The 20,859-nt window shown below is 43.1% G+C and overlaps 1 protein-coding gene across 1 annotated transcript in view; it reads right to left on the bottom strand.

The window, feature by feature from the left end:
- The window catches only part of PPP2CB (protein phosphatase 2 catalytic subunit beta), a gene marked incomplete at its 5' end in the record, with an annotated part of 32,546 nt that extends 18,776 nt beyond the window's left edge, over window positions 1-13,770 (bottom strand). Inside the window, one exon of the mRNA XM_079726843.1 lies at window positions 13,669-13,770. Coding sequence (XP_079582969.1) covers window positions 13,669-13,770 — 102 coding nt within the window. The remainder of the gene's footprint in view (window positions 1-13,668) is intronic.
- Between the last annotated feature and the right edge of the window lie 7,089 nt (window positions 13,771-20,859).

Genomic DNA, 20,859 nt, shown 5'->3' with positions numbered 1-20,859 from the left:
TCTAAGACTCTGACAAGGCCAAGTTTAAACTGCGAAGTGAAGGACTGTGGTGACGGTAAATGCCACCCGGCACAGACACATCCAGGCATAAAGCTTAACAGTATACCAGCAAGTTTAACGCATCGCTGTATACCTATCCATTCAAACTTGCTTCCTTTCTCACCCATTTAAAACATATTCTTTCTTGTTGCTATAAAGTCAAATCTATCTTAGGAAGAGAATTGAGAAAAATAAAGCTTTGGGAATGACATTCACATATAATACTTTATTTTTCCTCTACCCACATTTTAAGAATGCAGAATATGTAAATGTCAAGTCTCCCCAGCTTCTCAACAGGTGACATTCTATTTTTATTTTTGTGTTGGTGCCCACTGCCAGAGCCATAATCCCAAAAGGCTACCGTATTTGGTTTTGGCAGAGCCAGTATACAAGTTCTTTTCTTTCCCCTCTATTTACACATAAATAATCTGCTATAAAACATTAGAGGCTAGAGGCTCTTACTCCTAGACAAATTCATCTAAAGAAAGCCATAGAACAGAGTGATCTCCAAAACAGATGAGATCAAATGAAGTTCCAAATCCTACAGGGCTAGGTTAATGTAAGTAGGGTGGCCTGTCCTCCTACAGTTACAAGGTTCTTCCATAAATGAGAATCGACCTTTTTTTTTTTTTCCAATACAAAGAAATAAACGTTTTCTTTCAGTTCAACCACAGTCAAGAGTCTGTATGCCAAGCAGTGTCAAGCTTGGAAACACAAGAATAAATCCTATGGTCTGTTGAAATTAAGAAAGAATGAACTATATGTATGTACACAGGCCAAGACAGATTGTCTGGTTAAAAAAAAAAAGATTTTAGTATAACTGTGATCCCACTTTAATGAAAACAATACACCACAAACATCCTCCCTACCCCCAAAACCCATGTTTTTTGCACAGAGAGAACAAGACCTGGAAAACTACCTAATGTTTGCCTCTGAGGCAGGATGGTGGTGGACAGGGAAGGTGGGTGCAACAGTGGAGAGCATTTGCTTTTCCCCTACATTTCTGAGATGTTCAAATTTTTTAAAAAAACAAATATGTATTACTTTTTCAATCTGAAAAAAATAACTTTTTAAACTTCAAAACAAATTCCAGATGGCAATAACTTAATTATAAAGACAACCACAGTGCTATATTCATATAAGGGAATTTTATTCAGCCACTAAAAGGAATGAAGTACTGACACGTGCTCAGCATGGAAGAATCTCCAGCCAGACACAAAACATGACACATTACATGATTCCATTCATATACAATGTCTAGAACAGGCAAATCCATAGAGACAGAAAGTCAATCAGTGGCTGCCAGGGGATGGGGGGAAAGGAGAATGAGGAGTGACTGCTAGTGGGCAGAGGGTTTCTTTTCTGGGGTGATGAAAATGTGCTGGAATTACATGGTGGAGATGGTTGCAAAACTTTATGAATATACTAAAACCACTGAATTGTACACTTTATAGGGCGACTTTTATTGTATGTGAATTACATCTCAATTTAAGAATATGAGGAGGGACTTCCCTGGTGGTCCAGTGGTTAAGAATCCGGGCTCCCAATGCAGGGGGCCCGAGTTCAATCCCTGGTCAGGGAACTAGATCCCGCATGCCGCAACTAAAGATCCCGTGTGCTGCAACTAAAGACCCGGCGCAGCCAAATAAATAAATAAGTATATATATATAAAAAAAAATATATATATATATATATATGAGGAAAAACCCCAAAACTAAATGTGAAATGCTGTTGCAGCTCTGACTTAGCCTTCTTTGAAAATGACAGTGATTTTAATGCCATTTTTCTTAGAAAATCTAAGTTCAGAAATATAGTTTACATAGTCTAAAGTGCAGTGATTGTTTTGGCATTCATTTTATCTTCAATTTCTGGTATTTTGGTTTCCTTTCATCAAAGAGGACTTCATTCACCAAGTCCTTCAGAGCATTTGTCCTGAAAAAAACACTGAAGGAAAAATTTCTGCAAGATCTTCAAAGTAGAATAAAAGGCATATGTTGCAAATAAAACTACTCCACGTGAAACGTTTATAATGCATCTTCATTTTTTCTATCTATGAACATGATTTTACACATCATATGTAAAGTCGAGAAGTGATGAATTGATTTTAAAAGGTCTGTTTTCTAGTCATTAGCAGTAGTTCATGTTAGTCTAGTTTGCTTTAGTTTCTTTACCTGTCTGCTATGAAAGGTTGGCTTAGATAAGCACGGAAAATAATGATTTGTTCAGTCAGTAAAATTGGGTTTTAACCTCATATTCCTTGTAATCATGTCATTCTTTGTTATAGTAGAAAGAAACGAGCTACTTTCTATCTATGTTACTGCATTTTGAACTATATCAGTGGCCACTAGAGCTGGCACTAACCCTTGCTCAAGAGAAGTTAAAATGAAAGTTAATAGTTAAGCTTTTTGGCTGTTAAGACCACCACTTTTAGCTACAAACTATTAAAGAAAAGTAATCGAAAGAGTTTTCTCGACTCAGAAAAATCACTGATTTTTATTAGGATCTTTTTTTTTTTCTTTTTTTCTTTCTTTAGTATTTATTTATTTGGCTGTGCCCGGTTTTAGTTACGGCACGTGGGATCTTTGTTGCGGCATGCGGGATGTTTTAGTTGCGGCATTTGAACTCTTAGTTGCAGCATGTGGCATCTAGTTCCCTGAACAGGGATCGAACCCAGGCCCCCAGCATTGGGAGCGCAGAGTCTCACCCACTGGACCACCAGGGAAGTCCCCATTTTTAACCAGGATCTATCAATAATTTTCATTAAGATAGTTTTAGGCATTCAACAATTTAAGCATGCTATTTCACATTAATGAAGTAAAGTAATATCCTAAAGATACTTCTGCTTATTTCAACGCTGAGGCCAGGACCCAGGAACACAACCATTAGTCCAATGTAAAATTTACATATTTATCTACACAAACCTCAAAATTTTTCTAAGTAGGCACTGTATGATCATCAGCATAAAGATCTGCTAGCACACAAATAGGCTAAATTTCCCTCCCTACTTAGAATATCATCACCAAGGTTCTTCAGGATAAAATAAAGTTTATCAGGTCCAAGAGCCTAAAAACTTTATCTTCCTGAGACTCTACCAAACAAATGTTAAAAATAGTTCTAGGGCTTCCCTGGTGGCGCAGTGGTTGAGAGTCCGCCTGCCAATGCAGGACACACGGGTTCGAGCCCTGGTCTGGGAAGATCCCACATGCCACGGAGCAGCTGGCCCCGTGAGCCACAATTACTGAGCCTGAGCGTCTGGAGCCTGTGCTCCGCAACAAGAGAGGCCGCGATAGTGAGAGGCCCGCGCACCGCGATGAGGAGTGGCCCCCACTTGCCACAACTGGAGAAAGCCCTCGCACAGAAACAAAGACCCAACACAGCCATAAATTAAAAAAAAAAAGTTCTAGTATGGGCTTCCCTGGTGGCGCAGTGGTTGAGAGTCCGCCTGCCAATGCAGGGGACACGGGTTCGTGCCCCGGTCCGGGAAGATCCCACATGCCGCGGAGCGGCTGGGCCCGTGAGCCATGGCCGCTGAGCCTGCGCGTCCGGAGCCTGTGCTCTGCAACGGGAGAGGCCACGACAGTGAGAGGCCCGCGTACCGCAAAAAAAAAAAAAAAGTTCTAGTCACAGAATGTCCTTGACAGTGCCAGACTGGCTCTCCAGGCACACTATCTTTCTAAATCACTGTGCATACTGCTGTTGCAGAAACAAATGGCAGAAGCAATCTCTCTACACAAGTAAGACGAGTCAAATGTGCAATCAGCTCCAAAGCTGGACTGCTAATTTAAGTTCATGTTAAGAGCTAGTCGTCTTCTTGGAAGACATGCCTTAACTATTTTATGCAAACTGTTTTTCTCTAGACAGAAATTAATCTTGAAGGCCAGACATACCATATCATTCATACCCATATTTTGTGTAGCTGTTCTCCAATTGGCATCAGGATGGGTTTTATTTTTGCCACTACCTCAAAACAGGGCTTTTTCCAGTTCCACTTTGGTCTTAATTTCAGCTGACTCCTTCACGTCTTAGGCAATCTGAGTTAGAATAGGAATTTAATTTTGAGGGAGAAATCACCCTCACAATGATGTAACTTTCTATAGAATAGTATTTCTAACAGACTCCAAAAAAAACATGTTACTTAAAAAAAAAACAAACCTAAAATCTAGTCACAAAGAATTAAACAAAAAGATGATATTTACAATTAGATTTGACTTTTTATTGTCTCTTATATTCTTTCTATATGCCTGCCCCCAATGCAGGGGACACGGGTTCGAGCCCTGGTCCGGGAAGATCCCACATGTCGCAGAGCAACTAAGCCCGTGCGCCACAACTACTGAGCCTGCGCTCTAGAGCCCTCGAGCCACAACTACTGAGGCCACGTGCCACAACTACTGAAGCCCACGTGCTCTAGGGCCCGTGCTCTGCAACAAGAGAAGCCACCACAATAAGAAGCCCGTGCACCACAACAGAGTAGCCCCCGCTCGCCGAAACTAGAGAAAGCCTGCACGCAGCAACGAGGACCCAACGCAGCACCCCCCAAAAATAAATAAATAATAAAATTTTAAAAAGATGTAATGAAACTGCATTTTTCAGAGTTCTAGAACCACTATATAGAAAACCTCTTTTGAAGTACATTCTCCACAGAGAAGTCATATCAACACAGCTACTTATTTTGCATCTTTTTCCAAAAGAAAATCGGATGACATTTAAAACAAGATCAAATAGCTACTTTTATTTTTAGCTTTTCTTCATTTAATACTCATTGCTAATTTCTGGTCAGGACTTTACACCAGTAGTATCTTAATACAACCGCCCCAGGAGATCAGCAAGTACTATCATCCCTGTCTTAGATAAGGAGTCAGAGGTGCAGAGACTGGCAGCCATCAAGCTGTGGAGCCAGGGTTTGAACTCAGGCTGCCTACTAGAGTTTGCTATAAACAAACACTGCACTTGGCAGGAAAAAGGCGGGTAGAGGTAGGGAAATAAAATGGAACTTTAGACTAAGGTTAGAAGGCAGAAACTATACACCACAGAGGTTCACCACAGCTGCCAGAAGGGGGCTGCTGCACTAAGCACTGCTCAGGGGGTAGCGAGGAAGGGCTACCGTCACTCTTCTCCAGCCCATCGGCAACCCCATCAAAGGGGTGGAGGACAAAGATGAATGACAGGAGATTTTCACTTAAAAAAAATCATGCTTAGTGGAAAAGTACAAGTATACAAAGAAAGAAGTGGGTAAGATACCAGCTTAAATATACCTCAGAGGTCCTAGAGATGGGTGGTCCAATTTATTTAGGAGCTGAAGTTAAAATAATCTCTCTGAGCAAACTCAGAAAGCTTGCTCAAGTGATTAAGGCTCAAGTGTGACTGAGCCGGGGTACAACATTCTTCTCCAGGAAGACATCTTAAAATTATTAGAGAGTCAAAGGTAAAACCAATTCAACTACCAACTTTGCCCATTACTTCAAGTCTACATCTACTGTTCACAGTGAGGTTAACTGACTCAGCTACTTTCAGAACTGGATATTTCACCTGACACTAGAGCCTGAGAGATTGATTTAAAACATATATTCTAAACCATGAAATTATAGTTTATCCCACAAGAAAACTGAATGTCGAACTTGAAGCAGTAAGTAAACAATTTGTTTCAGAAACACAAAAATACCATTTGCTTGGCAGTTCTATTTACAGAACTAAATCCTCGAGTCAACATATAGTTATTTAATAGACTCACAGACACAGAAAACAAACTTATGGTTACCAAAGTGGATGGGGGGGCATAAATTAGGAGTTTGGGATTAACATATACACACTACTATATACAAAATAGATGAACAAGGACCTACTGTACAGCCCAGGGAACTATACTCAATATCTTGTAATAACCTTTAATACAAGAGAGAATCTGAAAAAGAATATATATATATATATATATATATATATATATATGTAAAACTGAATCACCTGGCCCTGAACCAAGATGGCGGAGTAGAAGGACGTGCACTCACTCTCTCTTGTGAGAACACCAGAATCACAACTAGCTGCTGGACAGTCATCGACAGGAAGACACTGGAACTCACCAAAAAAGATACCCCACATCCAAAGACAAAGGAGAGGCCACAATGAGACGGTAGGAGGGGCGCAATCACAGTAGAATCAAATCCCATAACTGCTGGGTGGGTGACTCACAGACTGTAGAACACTTACATCACAGAAGTCCACCCACTGGAGTGAAGGTTCTGAGCCCCATGTCAGGCTTCCGAAGCTGGGGGTCCAGCAACAGGAGGAGGAATTCCTAGAGAATCAGACTTTGAAGGCTAGCGGGATTTGATTGCAGGACTGGGGGAAACAGAGACTCCACTTTTGGAGGGCACACACAAAGTGGTGTGCGCATCGGGACCCAGGGGAAGGAGCAGTGACCCCAGGAGAGACCGAACCAGACCTACCTGCTAGTGTTGGAGGGTCTCCTGCAGACACAGGGGGTTGCTGTGGCTGTGAGGACAAGGAAACTAGCAGCAGAGGTTCTGGGAAGTGCTCCTTGATGTGAGCCCTCCCAGAGTCCATCCACCATTAGCCCCACCAAAGAGCCCAGGTAGGCTTCAGTGTTGGGTTGCCTCAGGCCAAACAACCAACAAGGAGGGAACCCAGCCCCACCCATCAACAGTCAAGAGGATTAAAGTTTTACTGAGCTCTGCCCACCAGAGCAACACCCAACTCTTCCCACCACCAGTCCCTCCCATCAGGAAACTTGCACAAGCCTCTTAGATAGCCTCATCCACCAGAGGGCAGACAGCAGAAGCAAGAAGAACTACAATCCTGCAGCCTTTGGAACAAAAACCACATTCACAGAAAGATAGACAAGATGAAAAGGCAGAGGGTTATGTACCAGATGAAAGAACAAGATTAAACCCCAGAAAAACAACGAAATGAAGGGAGATAGGCAACCTTCCAGAAAAAGAATTCAGAATAATGATAGTCAAGATGATCCAGGACCTCAGAAAAACAATGGAGGCAAAGATTGAGAAGATGCAAGAAATGTTTAACAAAGACCTAGAAGAATTAAAGAACAAACAAAGAGAGATGAACAATACAATAACTGAAATGAAAACTACACTAGAAGGAATCAATAGCAGAATAACTGAGACAGAAGAACGGATAAGTGACCTGGAAGACAGAATGGTGGAATTCACTGCTGCGGAAAAGAATAAAGAAAAAAGAATGAAAAGAAATGAAGAGAGCCTAAGAGCCCTCTGGGACAACATTAAATGCAACAACATTTGCATTATAGGGGTCCCAGAAGGAGAAGAGAGAGAGAAAGGACCCGAGAAAATATTTGAAGAGACTACAGTCGAAAACTTCCCTAATGTGGGAAAGGAAATAGCCACCCAAGTCCGGGAAGCGCAGCAAGTCCCATACAGGATAAACCCAAGGAGAAACACGCCGAGACACATAGTAAGCAAATTGGCAAAAATTAAAGATGAAGAAAAATTATTGACAGCAGCAAGGGAAAAATGACAAGTAACATACAAGGGAACTCCCATAAGGTTAACAGCTGATTTCTCAGCAGAAACTCTACAAGCCAGAAGGGAGTGGCACGACATATTTAAAGTGATGAAAGGGAAGAACCTACAACCAAGATTACTCTGACAGGCAAGGATCTCATTCAGATCCGACGGAGAAATTAAAATCTTTACAGACAAGCAAAAGCTATGAGAATTCAGCACCACCAAACCAGCTCTACAACAAATGCTAAAGGAACTTCTCTAAGTGGGAAACACAAGAGAAGAAAAGGACCTACAAAAACAAACCCAAAACAATTAAGAAAATGGTCATAGGAACATGCCTTTAGATAATTACCTTAAACATGAATGGATTAAATGCTCCAAACAAAAGACACAGGCTTGCTGAATGGATACAAAAACAAGACCCATATATATGCTGTCTACAAGAGACCCTCTTCAGATCTAGGGACACATACAGACTGAAAGTGAGGGGATGGAAAAAGATATTCCATGCAAATGGAAATCAAAAGAAAGCTGGAGTAGCTATACTCATATTAGATAAAATAGACTTTAAAATAAAGAATGTTACAAGAGACAAGGAAGAAGGACACCACATAAAGATCAAAGGATCAATCCAAGAAGAAGATATAACAATTATAAATATATATGCACCCAACACAGAAAGCACCTCAATACATAAGGCAAATGCTAACAGCCATAAAAGAGGAAATCAACAGTAACACAATAATAGTGGGGGACTTTAACACCTCACTTACACCAATGGACAGATCATCCAAAATGAAAATAAATAAGGAAACAAGAGCTTTAAATGACACAACAGACCAGATAAATTTAATTGATATTTATAGGACATTCCATCCAAAAACAGCAGATTACACTTTCTTCTCAAGTGTGCACGGAACATTCTCCAGGATAGATCACATCTTGGGCCACAAATCAAGCCTCAGTAAATTTAAGAAAACTGAAATCATATCAAGCATCTTTTCTGACCACAATGCTATGAGATTAGAAATGAATTACAGGGAAAAAAACGTAAAAAACACAAACACATGGAGGCTAAACAATACATTACTAAATAACCAAGAGATCACTGAAGAAATCAAAGAGGAAATCAAAAAATACCTAGAGACAAATGACAATGAAAACACGATGATCCAAAACTTATGGGATGCAGCAAAAGCAGTTCTAAGAGGGAAGTTTATAGCTATACAGTATAAGCCTACCTCAAGAAACAGGAAAAACCTCAAATAAGCAATCTAACCTTACACCTAAAGGAACTAGAGAAAGAAGAACAAACAAAACCCAAAGTTAGCAGGAGGAAAGAAATCATAAAGATCAGAGTAGAAATAAATGAAATAGAAACAAAGAAAACAATAGCAAAGATCAATAAAACTAAAAGCTGGTTCTTTGAGAAGATAAAATTGATAAACCATTTGCCAGACTCATCAAGAAAAAGAAAAAGAGGGAGAGGACTCAAATCAATAAAATTAGAAATGAGAAAGAAGAAGTTACAACAGACACCACAGAAATACAAAGCATCATAAGAGACTACTACAAACAACTCTATGCCAATAAAATGGAAAACCTGGAAGAAATGGACAAATTATTAGGAAGGTATAACCTTCCAAGACTGAACCAGGAAGAAATAGAAAATATGAACAGACCAATTACAAGTTAGGAAATTGACACTGTGATTAAAAATCTTCCAACAAATAAAAGTCCAGGACTAGATGGCTTCACAGGTGAATTCTATCAAACATTTAGAGAAGAGCTAACACCCATCCTTCTCAAACTCTTCCAAAAATTTGCATAGGAACACTCCCAAACTCATTCTATGAGGTCACCCTCACCCTGATACCAAAACCAGGCAAAAATACTACAAAAAAAGAAAATTACAGACCAATATCACTCATGCATATAGATGCAAAAATCCTCAAAAAAATACTAGAAAACAGAATCCAACAACAGATTAAAAGCATCATACACCATGATCAAGTGGGATTTATCCCAGGGATGCAAGGATTCTTCAATATACGCAAATCAATCAATGTGATACACCATATTAACAAATTGAATAAAAACCATAGGATCATCTCAATAGACGCAGAAAAAGCTTTTGACAAAATTCAACACCCATTTATGATAAAAACTCTCCAGAAAGTGGGCATAGAAGGAACCTACCTCAACATAATAAAGGCCAGATATGACAAACAAACATCATTCTCAATGGTGAAAAACTGAAAGCACTTCCTCTAAGATCAGGAAAAAGACAAGGATGTCCACTCTCATCACTATTATTCAACATAGTCTTGAAAAGTCGTAGCCACGGCAATCAGAGAAGAAAAAGAAATAAAAGGAATACAAATTGGAAAAGAAGAAGTAAAACTGTCATTGTGGGCTTCCCTGGTGGCTCAGTGGTTGAGAGTCCGCCTGCCGATGCAGGGGACGCGGGTTCATGTCCCGGTCCGGGAAGATCCCACATGCCGCGGAGAAGCTAGGCCCATGAGCCATGGCCACTCAGCCTGCGCGTCCGGAGCCTGTGCTCCGCAATGGGAGAGGCCACAACAGTGAGAGGCCCGCGTAAAGCAAAAAACAAAAAAAACAAAAAAAAACCTGTCATTGTTTGAAGATGACACGATACTATACATACAGAATCCTAAAGATGCCACCAGAAAACTACTAGAGCTAATCAATGAATTTGGTAAAGTTGCAGGATACAAAATTAATGCACAGAAATCTCTTGCATTCCTATACACTAACGATGAAAAATCTGAAAGAGAAATTAAGGAAACACTCCCATTTACCATTGCAACAAAAAGAATAATACCTAGGAATAAACCTACCTAGGGAGACAAAACACCTGTATGCAGAAAACTATAAGACACTGATGAAAGAAATTAAAGATGATACCAACAGATAGAGAGATATACCATGTTCTTGGATTGGAACAATCAATATTGTTGATATTTGTCCCAAAGCAATCTACAGATTCAATGCAATCCTTATCAAATTACCAACAGCATTTTTTACAGAACTAGAACAAAAAAATCTTAAAATTTGTATGGAGACACAAAAGATCCCGAATAGCCAAAGCAGTCGTGAGGGAAAAAAAATGGATCTGGAGGAATCAGACTCCCTGACTTCAGACTATATATACTACAAAGCTACAGTAATCAAGACAATATGGTACTGGCACAAAAACAGAAACAGATCAATGGAACAAGATAGAACGCCCAGAGATAAGCCCACGCACCTATGGTCAACTAATCTATGACAAAGGAGGCAAGAATATACAGTGGAGAAAAGACAGTCTCTTCAATAAGTGGTGCCAGGAAAACTGGACAGCTACATGTAAAAGAATGAAATTAGAACACTCCCTAACACCATCCACAAAAAAAACCTCAAAATGGATTAGAGACCTAAATGTAAGACCGGACACTATAAAACTCTTAGAGGAAAACATAGGAAGAACACTCTTTGACATAAATCACAGCAAGATCTTTTTTTTTTTTTTTTTTTTTTTTTGCGGTATGCGGGCCTCTCACTGTTGTGGCCTCTCCCGTTGCGGAGCACAGGCTCCGGACGCGCAGGCTTAGCGGCCATGGCTCACGGGCCCAGCCGCTCCACGGCATGTGGGATCTTCCCGGACCGGGGCACGAACCCGTGTCCCCTGCATCGGCAGGCGGACTCTCAACTACTGCGCCACCAGGGAAGCCTGCAAGATCTTTTTTGATCCACCTCCTAGAGTAATGGAAATTAAAAAAATAAACAAATGGGACTTAATGAAACTTAAGAGCTTTTGCACAGCAAAGGAAACCATAAACAAGACGAAAAGACAACCCTCAGAATGAGAGAAAATATCTGCAAACCAATCAACGGACAAAGGATTAATCTCCAAAATATATAAACAGCTCATGCAGCTCAATATTAAAAAAACAAACAATCCAATCCAAAAATGGGCAGAGGACCTGAATAGACATTTCTCCAAAGAAGACATACAGATGGCCAAGAAGCACATGATGAAAAGCTGCTCAACGTCACTAATTATTAGAGAAATGCAAATCAAACTACAGTGAGGTATCACTTCACACCAGTTAGAATGGGCATCATCAGAAAATCTACAAACAGCAAATGCTGGAGAGGGTGTGGAAAAAAGGGAACCCTCTTGCACTATTGGTGGCAATGTAAATTGATACAGCCACTATGGAGAACAGTATGGAGGTTCCTTAAAAAACTAAAAATAGAATTACCATATGACACAGCAATCCCAATACTGGGCATATAGCCAGAGAAAACCATAATTCAAAAAGACACATGCACCCCAATGTTCACTGCAGCACTATTTACAATAGCCAGGTCATGGAAGCAACCTAAATGCCCATCGACAGACGAATGGATAAAGAAGATGTGGTACATATATACAATGGAATATTACTCAGCCATAAAAAGGAGTGAAATTGGGTCATTTGTAGAGACGTGGATGCATCTAGAGACTGTCATACAAAGTGAAGTAAGTCAGAAAAACAAATATCGTATATTAACGCATATTTGTGGAACCTCAAAAAATGGTACAGATGAACCGGTTTGCAGGGCAGAAATTGAGACACAGATGTAGAGAACAAACGTATGGACACCACGGGCACAAAGCGGTTGGGGGGGCGGGTGGTGGTGGTGGTGTGATGAATTGGGCGATTGGGATTAATATGTATACAGTAATATGTATAAAATGGATGACTAATAAGAACCTGCTGTATAAAAAGGTAGGTACAATAAAATTCAAAAAAACTGAATCACTTTGCTGTATACTTGAAACTAACACACTGTAAATTAACTACACTTCAAAAAGTTAATACATAAAGGCCCTAAGCAACATTACACTTAGTTAAAAAACACTATTCTAACTACTTAATATTAGCTATTACTCCTCCATTCCTAAGATGCTTAATTTTAAGGGTACCCTATAAATAATAATGACAAAATCTTTCTTTCTTTAGTGCTTTTCTGGGGCATCCTGACTTCCAAACACAATCATGAAGAAAGTCTTACGGATTTTGGCTTAAAAAAAAACCCCAAAACCCAAAAACATTAAAGAATAAATAACTTCGTTACTCCTTCACATGGGACCTTTTTACATAAAAATTATTTAGTCCAAACTACATAAAAGATGAATGAGAAAGGTAAGATGGAGAGTCCGGAATAATTACAGTGGTTAAGAAAACAATGCACACAGAATTCAGAAAGTTGTCTCAGCTCACACTATCAAGAGCAACTGTAAACAGTAAACCACCTGCATATTTTATTACTTTCTGGAAATGAAAAAAACCTTACATATAATAGAAGTAACTTTCTGAAAAGTGCTAGCCTGCACGAAAAACACATACCCCATTAAACATCTCAGGCAAGCACTGTTGCCAAACTTAAGACTTGCCGTCTTGTTTCTGAAAATCAACAATTTTTTGCTTCCAAAGAGCCTCTCATCGTGAAGACCAGTCACCATCTGTCTCAACTAAAGTGAACTTCTATTTTAAAAATCACAGTCTGTCATCACACCCACCTCTCTACAAACAAACGCTTGACGCATACCAATTTACTGATTTTTGATGGGCCCGAGTCACCTGAGAAAAAGCCTGGGTGTATTACCCAGCGCGTTGATAGTCACAACACCCAGGTTCGTTTTCGGTGCATTTTCAATTTCGACACCGCACGAGATTCATCTGCCGGCCAGCTAAAGCGCCACGATTGCTAGTCCGCACGGGAAATGCTGGGGTGTCAGCAATCCCCCCACAAGAGCGTCGGCGACCCCAATCACACTCAGGGCGTGGATTCCGGGTGCCACAATGCCCCCGTCCACCTACCCCGGACCCCACAGGCCAGGACCGGGAGCGTCCGGTCCGGATCGTGGGCTGGGTCCCCGGGGGTCCTGGAAGCGCCCGACCCCACCCGGGGAAGGATGCCCAAGCCGGAGACGCAGCCCTGCGGGTTCCCGGACAGGCGCGCTGGACACAGGGCGGACATACCGGGAGGGGAGGGGAGGTGGGGGAGGGCAGAGAGAGGAGGGAGAGGGAGGAGGAGGAACGGGGTCCCCGCCCGCAACTCGCCCCTTTTCTCTCACCTTTTCGCACAGCGTCCGCACCTGGTTCTCGTTCAGTTGTTTACACTCGTTCAGCTGCTCGACCCACTGGTCCAGCTCTTTGGTGAACGCCTTGTCGTCCATGGTGGCCCGAGCCCCTCCCCCGCTGCCTCCCGCCCCCCTCCCCGCCCCCGCGCGCCCCAGCCCCGGGCGCCGCTCCCCTCGCCCGGCGCCGCCGCCGCCGCCAGCTCCCAGCGGGAGAGGAAGGAGCCAGGGAGTGCGACCCCGCGCCCCGCCCAAGCCCCGCGGGCGGCTCCGGGCGCAGGGCCTCCGGGAGACCCCTGGCCGCCCTGGCCCGTCGGGCCGCGCGCCCCAGGAGTCGGTGAAGGGCGCGGGGAGGTGCGGGGCTTCCACGCAGCTCCCGCCGGACGATGGGCGCCTGCCACCGCCGCCTCCCGCCCGCCAGCCGCTACCGGTTCCCTTGCCCCTTGTCTCTCGCTCTTTCTCTCCCCTCCCTCCGGGTGTCCGTCATCGCCCGGGCATTTCCGCCGGGAAAAGGCGAGCAGGCGGCGCCGCCGCGGCCCGGGACGCGGGAAGGGGTGCAGCGCCCCCGTGTGGCTCGGCGGAGAAACGGGCCGAGGGGCCGAGGGTTGCTCCGCTTTCTCGCTCTTCCACTTTGTGTCATCCTTTTCCACTTCGGGTCCGGACCAAGCGCTCCAGGTTCTTCCTTCACATCCTTTTCTCTGGGAATTCTGTCCCCACCTTACTCTCCTGAAGTGCTTTCTCTTTTCTCTCTCATTTTTTTTTTTTTTTAGCGCTCTGAGGGAATTGGTAAGCTTGTGTCTCTCCTCGACCGCATAGACCCGAGAGTCTAGCACTCTCCTGTAGCAGGCATTCCGTATCTATTAAATAAACAAACAAACAAATACTTTCCGGTCTTAGCTCTGTCATTAGCTAGCTGTGCAGCACTATCTCGAACCCTCCCTTTCAGCATCAGAAAGACGAGCCGATTGCTCTGTGGTATCAATGTGTCCCTTCCAACTCCAGCATTCTTCACCGCGTTTATGCAGTGTTTACTCAATTCTGATGATTTGTTCATTCAGCGAACATTTATCGAGCAACTGCTAACTGCCAGATCCCCTGGACCACAGGTGCTAACCAAGCATACTTCCTCTATCAGAATGTTGCCTGAACCCAAGTGGCAAGCAACATCCTGTATCAGAAGGCAAGGGCTCCCTCTTGGCATTGCCAGCCTCCTAGCCGTGTCCTTGGACAATCACCGGATCGCCCCCAGCCTCAGATTCCTCATTTGTTAAAAGGGCGCGTCAAGGCCTATCTTTTAAGTTGTGATGATTAAATTCTACAAGTGCTTATCCAATAGTGCAGTATGGGAGCCGTGTTCGTAGCCTAATCCTTCCTAGGCAACAGCTACCGAAAGCTTTAGAAAGGTGGCATTCGAACTGAATTTTGAACCTTCTCCCCAGGCAAAACCTTGAAGTTGCCTGGAGAAGAGGAAAGAAACTTTTTTGGAGGGTGGCAGAGGACAAATGTGTGAAAGACCGTGGTCAGTTTGGAAAGCTATAAATACTCCTAGCAACAGAAATAAGTCATATGGTGGGAAACAAGGTTGGAAGAGCTCCTGTTCTCAAGTGACTTGTAAATAGCAGCAAACCAACTGAAGGACAGGACATGAAAAGATGGTGAAACAGTACTGAACAGAAGGGGTACCTGCATGATTGCAACAGATTTACAGTCTCTGAGGAGGTTAGTCTGTACATGTGGAAAGGAGGCTGCATCTCAGCTAAACCTGGAAAGCTCAGAATGAGAATGAGAGGAAGAATGGTATTTCTGGAGTTCCTACAGAGGATGGACTGAGAACAGAAAGTATACCTTGAGGAGAAATGGGCACTACGAATAGTGTTTAGGGAGGGAGGTCCTTGATATAGAAGCAAATGTGTTTGGGATTAATGTGCAAGAACGCTCTTAGAGCTGGGAGCAGAGAGGTGAGTTTGCGAGAATAGGGCTTCTGAAATGTTTAGTCAGGTTATGCTGTAGAGCAAATAAGAATGCCTTTTTTTTTTTTTTTTTTTTTTTTTTGCGGTACGCGGGCCTCTCACTGTTGTGGCCTCTCCCGTTGCAGAGCACAGGCTCCAGACACGCAGGCTCAGCGGCCATGGCTCGTGGGCCCAGCCGCTCCGCGGCATGTGGGATCTTCCCGGACTGGGGCACGAACCCGTGTCCCCTGCATCGGCAGGCGGACTCTCAACCACTGCGCCACCAGGGAAGCCCAAGAATGCTCTTTTGAGTGTTTCTTATCTGCTAAGTGTTTCGAATGTATTTAGTACTTCAATAATCCTATGACCCAGGGGCTGTTGTTACCCTCCATTTTACAGATGAGGAAACAGAAACACAGAGGTTTAAAAATGTGTTCGCGTCACACAGATAGTAACTGGTGGACTAATGATTAATGCCCAAGTCTGTCTGACTTCCACTCTTGTCATTTGTGTTATGCGACCTCTGGACGGGAGTAGGGAAAGCTGGAGGTTTCTTGGTGATTATAATATCATTTTTCAGTATTTTGGTTATGAAGCCATCTTAATTAAAAATAAAAACTATAATTCTTAAAATCTTTCTTTCTTCACTCTTTGCTTCTGTTGTGTATGTATATGTGGTGTGTTTTCTCATGTGGAACATAACCATTATTCTCCAATCCTTGCTAATCGCTTGTCATGCAACGCTGCATTTAATCTTAGGTTTGCAGACCAGATCTAAATTTCTTTGTTTTCAAAGAAACAACCAGAAGTGTTTGTGTTTTTCTTTTATTTACCTCTTCCCTTCTGGTCACAGAATTCTTAAATCATTAATTCCAGCAAACCCTTTGCCTTAAAATTACATTTTAGATTTTGTTCCTACACAATTGTCTGGGTTATTTTAAAATATGTAAATATTGAGGGACTTCCCTGGTGGCACAGTGGTTAAGAATCCGCGTGCCAATGCAGGGGACACGGGTTCAAGCCCTGGTCCGGGAAGTTCTCACATGCCGCGGAGCAACTAAGCCCTTGCGCCACAACTACTGAGCCTGCGCTCTAGAGCCCACGAGCCACAACTACTGAGCCCACGTGACACAACTACTGAAGCCCACGAGCCTAGAGCCCTTGCTCCCCAACAAGCCACCACAATGATAAGCCCATGCACCACAATGTAGAGTAACCCCTGCTCGCCACAACTAGAGAAAGCCCGCACACAGCAACGAAGACCCAATGCAGCCATAAATAAATAAATAAATAAATAAATATTTTTTTAAAAGCCTATTTATCTAAAAGAAAAAAAAAGAGAAAAGAAAAAAAACCGAAATTGATATACGGAGCAGTGGTTGAGAGTCTGCCTGCCAATGCAGGGGACACGGGTTCGTGCCCCGGTCCGGGAAGATCCCACATGCCGTGGAGCGGCTGGGCCCGTGAGCCATGGCCGCTGAGCCTGCGCGTCCTGAGCCTGTGCTCTGCAATGGGAGAGGCCACAACAGTGAGAGGCCCGCGTACCGCAAAAAAAAAAAAAAAAAAAAAAAAAAAAGACAAAGTCAATTTGGAAATGCTTTCTTTGAATTTAAAAATTACAAATCACTGTTAATAAAAAGATCATAGTAGCTGTTCTCACCCTACTGCTCAAGAAACATGGTTCTAAAAAACCTTTTCAAAAGTATCAAAAAAGAATTTTTTTTTCTTTTGGCCACACTGAGCGACTTGTGGGATTTTAGTTCCAGACCAGAGACTGAACCTGGGCCCCGGCAGTGAGAGCAAGGAGTCCTAACCACTGGACTGCCAGGGAATTCCGAGATGGAATTATCTGAACATAAAGGAATTAGTGCAGATGTGATGTTCAATATTTTGTCCTTTTTTGTGGTTGCCCTCAGGAGGCTTGGTTCAAATTCCCTAGCACAGTGGAGTTCTTTACCTTTACACATTTTATACCTGGCTATTTATTATTTTTTTAATTAAGGTATAATTAGCATAGAACATTATATTGTTTCAGGTGTACAACATGATTTGATACTTGTATATATTGTGGAATGATCACTACAAGTCTGTTACCCAACCAAATTTGGGTCCTCTCACCCACACGCTATAAAGCCAACCTACCGACACTGGGTTGTGGTGAAGGTGTGTGCAGTGTTTACTGCAGGGCCAAGCAAGGAGTCCAGGTAGCTAGTGCTCAGAACATGTAAACTCTCTGATCGGTTTCAGGGAGGCATTTTTTTTTTTTTGCCATGCGGGATCTTAGTTCCTGACCAGGGATTGAACCCATGTCCCTTGCAGTGGAAGCACAGAGCCCTAACCACTGGACCACCAGGGAATTCACCAGGGAGGCATTTTTTAAAGGCCAGGTGAGGGAGGGGAGTTGCAGGGTATGTGATCAGCTCGTGCACAGTACTCTGAATGGTTGATGGTGAGGTAACAGGGTGGTGTCACAGGGGTTAACATTATCAATCAATACTCAGACTCCAATAGGTTTGGGGCTATGTTCTCATGGTCATCAAGTAGTTAACTTCTTCCATGTGGTGGGGTTTTAGCATCTGTAAAACAACTTGGGAAATGTGCATCAGATACTGCTATCTAAGTACTTCAGAGAGGAGGTAAAGCAGAGGACAAGGGGGAGGGGTCTGTCCCAGGAAGGCCCCATAGGGTCCTGCTTGATTACAAGTCTAGTTAACATCTATCACCACATGAATCTACAAAAATTTTTTCTTGTAACGAGAACTTTTAAGAACTACTCTTAGCAACTTTCAAATATGCAGTATAGTGTAAGTAACTATAGTCACTATGCTATACATTATATCCCCAGGATTTAATTATTTTATAACTGGAAGTTTGTACCTTTTTTTTTTTTTTTTTTTTGCGGTACGCAGGCCTCTCACTATTGTGGCCTCTCCCGTTGCGGAGCACAGGCTCCGGACGCGCAGGCTCAGCAGCCATGGCTCACGGGCCCAGTTGCTCCGCAGCACGTGGGATCTTCCCGGACCGGGGCACGAACCCGTGTCCCCTGCATCGGCAGGCGACCTCTCAACCACTGCGCCACCAGGGAAGCCCGGAAGTTTGTACCTTTTGACCCACTTCACCCCTTTCACTCACCCAAAACCTAGCTATTCTATATTTCGTGTCTGACAATGCCAACACTGCCATATCTTAAGTGACTAAAGATGTTTCTCTTGCTTCTGCTGACCTTACTCATAGTGGCTTGAACAGATCTGGTGGAAGTACCGTTTGCCTTCCTTGGGAGGCTTCCCTCTAGAAAGCTTGCTTCTATATCTCTGGTAGCCTTAACCCAGTGCCACTACAGCAAAAGTTGTGGCTCAGAATGAGAGTGTCAGTTCCCCCCCCTCACTGCTGTTTCAAGGTGCAGAGTCCCTAGAGCAGCATGTCTTTAGGAATCCAGCCTCAGCCAGCTCACTCATCTGGCTGCCATCCTGTGCAGTCAGGCTCCCTGCTGGTTCACCTCAGGCCTTGGCTCTTGGCCTCGTGGCCTCAGTTTCCAGCTGTTTTGTCCTTAGCATCCAGTTCTTCTCAAACCTTCAGATGGCTCAAGCCCCAGATTCTTTCCACTCTAGCCCCAGGTTTTCTTATTCTGGACTAAATTCACACTAGTTTATTTTTTTGGAAATCTATGGAGACCTATCCTACTTTTGCAAGACCACTGAAGCCTCAGAAAAATGTGTCCTGTCCTGGGTCTAGTTCTTTTGGAGCAGAAGTTCCCTTAGACATTTATAAAACTGGAACTGAAAGACCTGTTTTTTCTTTTTAAATTAATTAATTAATTTTTGGCTGCGTTGGGTCTTTGTTGCTGCGCGTGGGCTTTCTCTAGTTGCAGTGAGTGGGGGCTACTCTTCGTTGTGGTGCATAGGCTTCTCACCACAGTGGTTTCTCTTGTTTTGGAGCACAGGCTCTAGGTGAACAGGCTTCAGTAGTTGCAGCACACAGGTTCAGTAGTTGCAGCATGTGGGCCCTACCTAGGGCGCGCAGGCTTCAGTAGTTGTGGCGCAAGCTTAGTTGCTCCACAGCATGTGGGATCTTCCCGGACCAGGGCTCGAACCTGCATCCCCTGCATTGGCAGGCAGATCCTTAACCACTGTGCCACCAGGGAAGCCCTGAAAGACCTGTTTTTGTTTATTTATTTTTGGCTGCGTTGGGTCTTCGTTGCTGTGTGCAGGCTTTCTCTAGTCGTGGCGAGCCGGGGCTACTCTTTGTTGCTGTGCGCGGGCTTCTCACTGCGGTGGCTTCTCTTGTTGTGGAACACAGGCCCTAGGCTCACGGGCTCAGTAGTTGTGGCTCACGGGCTCTAGGTGCGCAGGCTCAGTAGTTGTGGCTCGCGGGCTCTACAGCACAGGCTCAGCAGTTGTAGCGCATGGACTTAGTTGCTCCGCGGCATGTGGGATCTTAGTTCCCCGACAAGGGAGCGAACCTGCATCCCCTGCATTGGAAGGCGGATTCTTTACCACTGGACCACCAAGGAAGTCCCTCATATGATTTTTTTTTTAACAATTTGTCAGATTGAGAAATCTTTCAATTTTTTTTGACGTTCATACTGTGTATGTGAATTGTGGTCACCATTTTACTAGCTTTCACACCCTTATTATTTCAGGCTGCTTGATATACATGTCAAATATTTTACAGTGTGTTACATGGATTTTATATGTCTGTAAGAGTCTTTCCATACAGAAGTTAAAAATTTTTTTTCCTAACACGAGTATTTATTGTCAGGCAGTATTCTAAGTACTTAGATTACTGCCTCGATTATTTGCTTCACTACAACCCTATGAAGTAGGTGCCATTATTAGAGTTTCAATTAATTAACTGAGGATACTGAGGTAGAGAAAATAAGTGACTGGCCCAAGTTCATTCATCTGGAGCTGGGAAATGAAGCCAGGTAGTCAGAGCTGATGGTCTCCAACTTCTGTAATACTCTGCCACCCATCCTGTCAATAACTTTGCTTAAGGCTGTTTAAAAAGTCTCATCTGCCCCAAAATTACATGGATATCTTATTATGTATTTTATAGACATACATAAATGACATATAGAACTTACTGTAAATTTTATACTAAAATTCCCTTGCAATACCATTTATTTGGGCAACTTTTATGTTGTGGTAAAACATTTACATTTTAACCATTTTTAAGCATATGATTCAACAGCATTAGGAACATTCACAATGTTGAGCAACCCTCACCGCTACTATTTCCA

The sequence above is a fragment of the Hyperoodon ampullatus genome, assembly GCF_949752795.1.
Source record: "Hyperoodon ampullatus genome assembly, chromosome: 20".
Taxonomy (NCBI): domain Eukaryota; kingdom Metazoa; phylum Chordata; class Mammalia; order Artiodactyla; family Ziphiidae; genus Hyperoodon; species Hyperoodon ampullatus.
The sequence above is the reverse complement of the archived record's forward strand: the minus strand, read 5'-3'. Positions and strand labels throughout refer to the sequence as shown.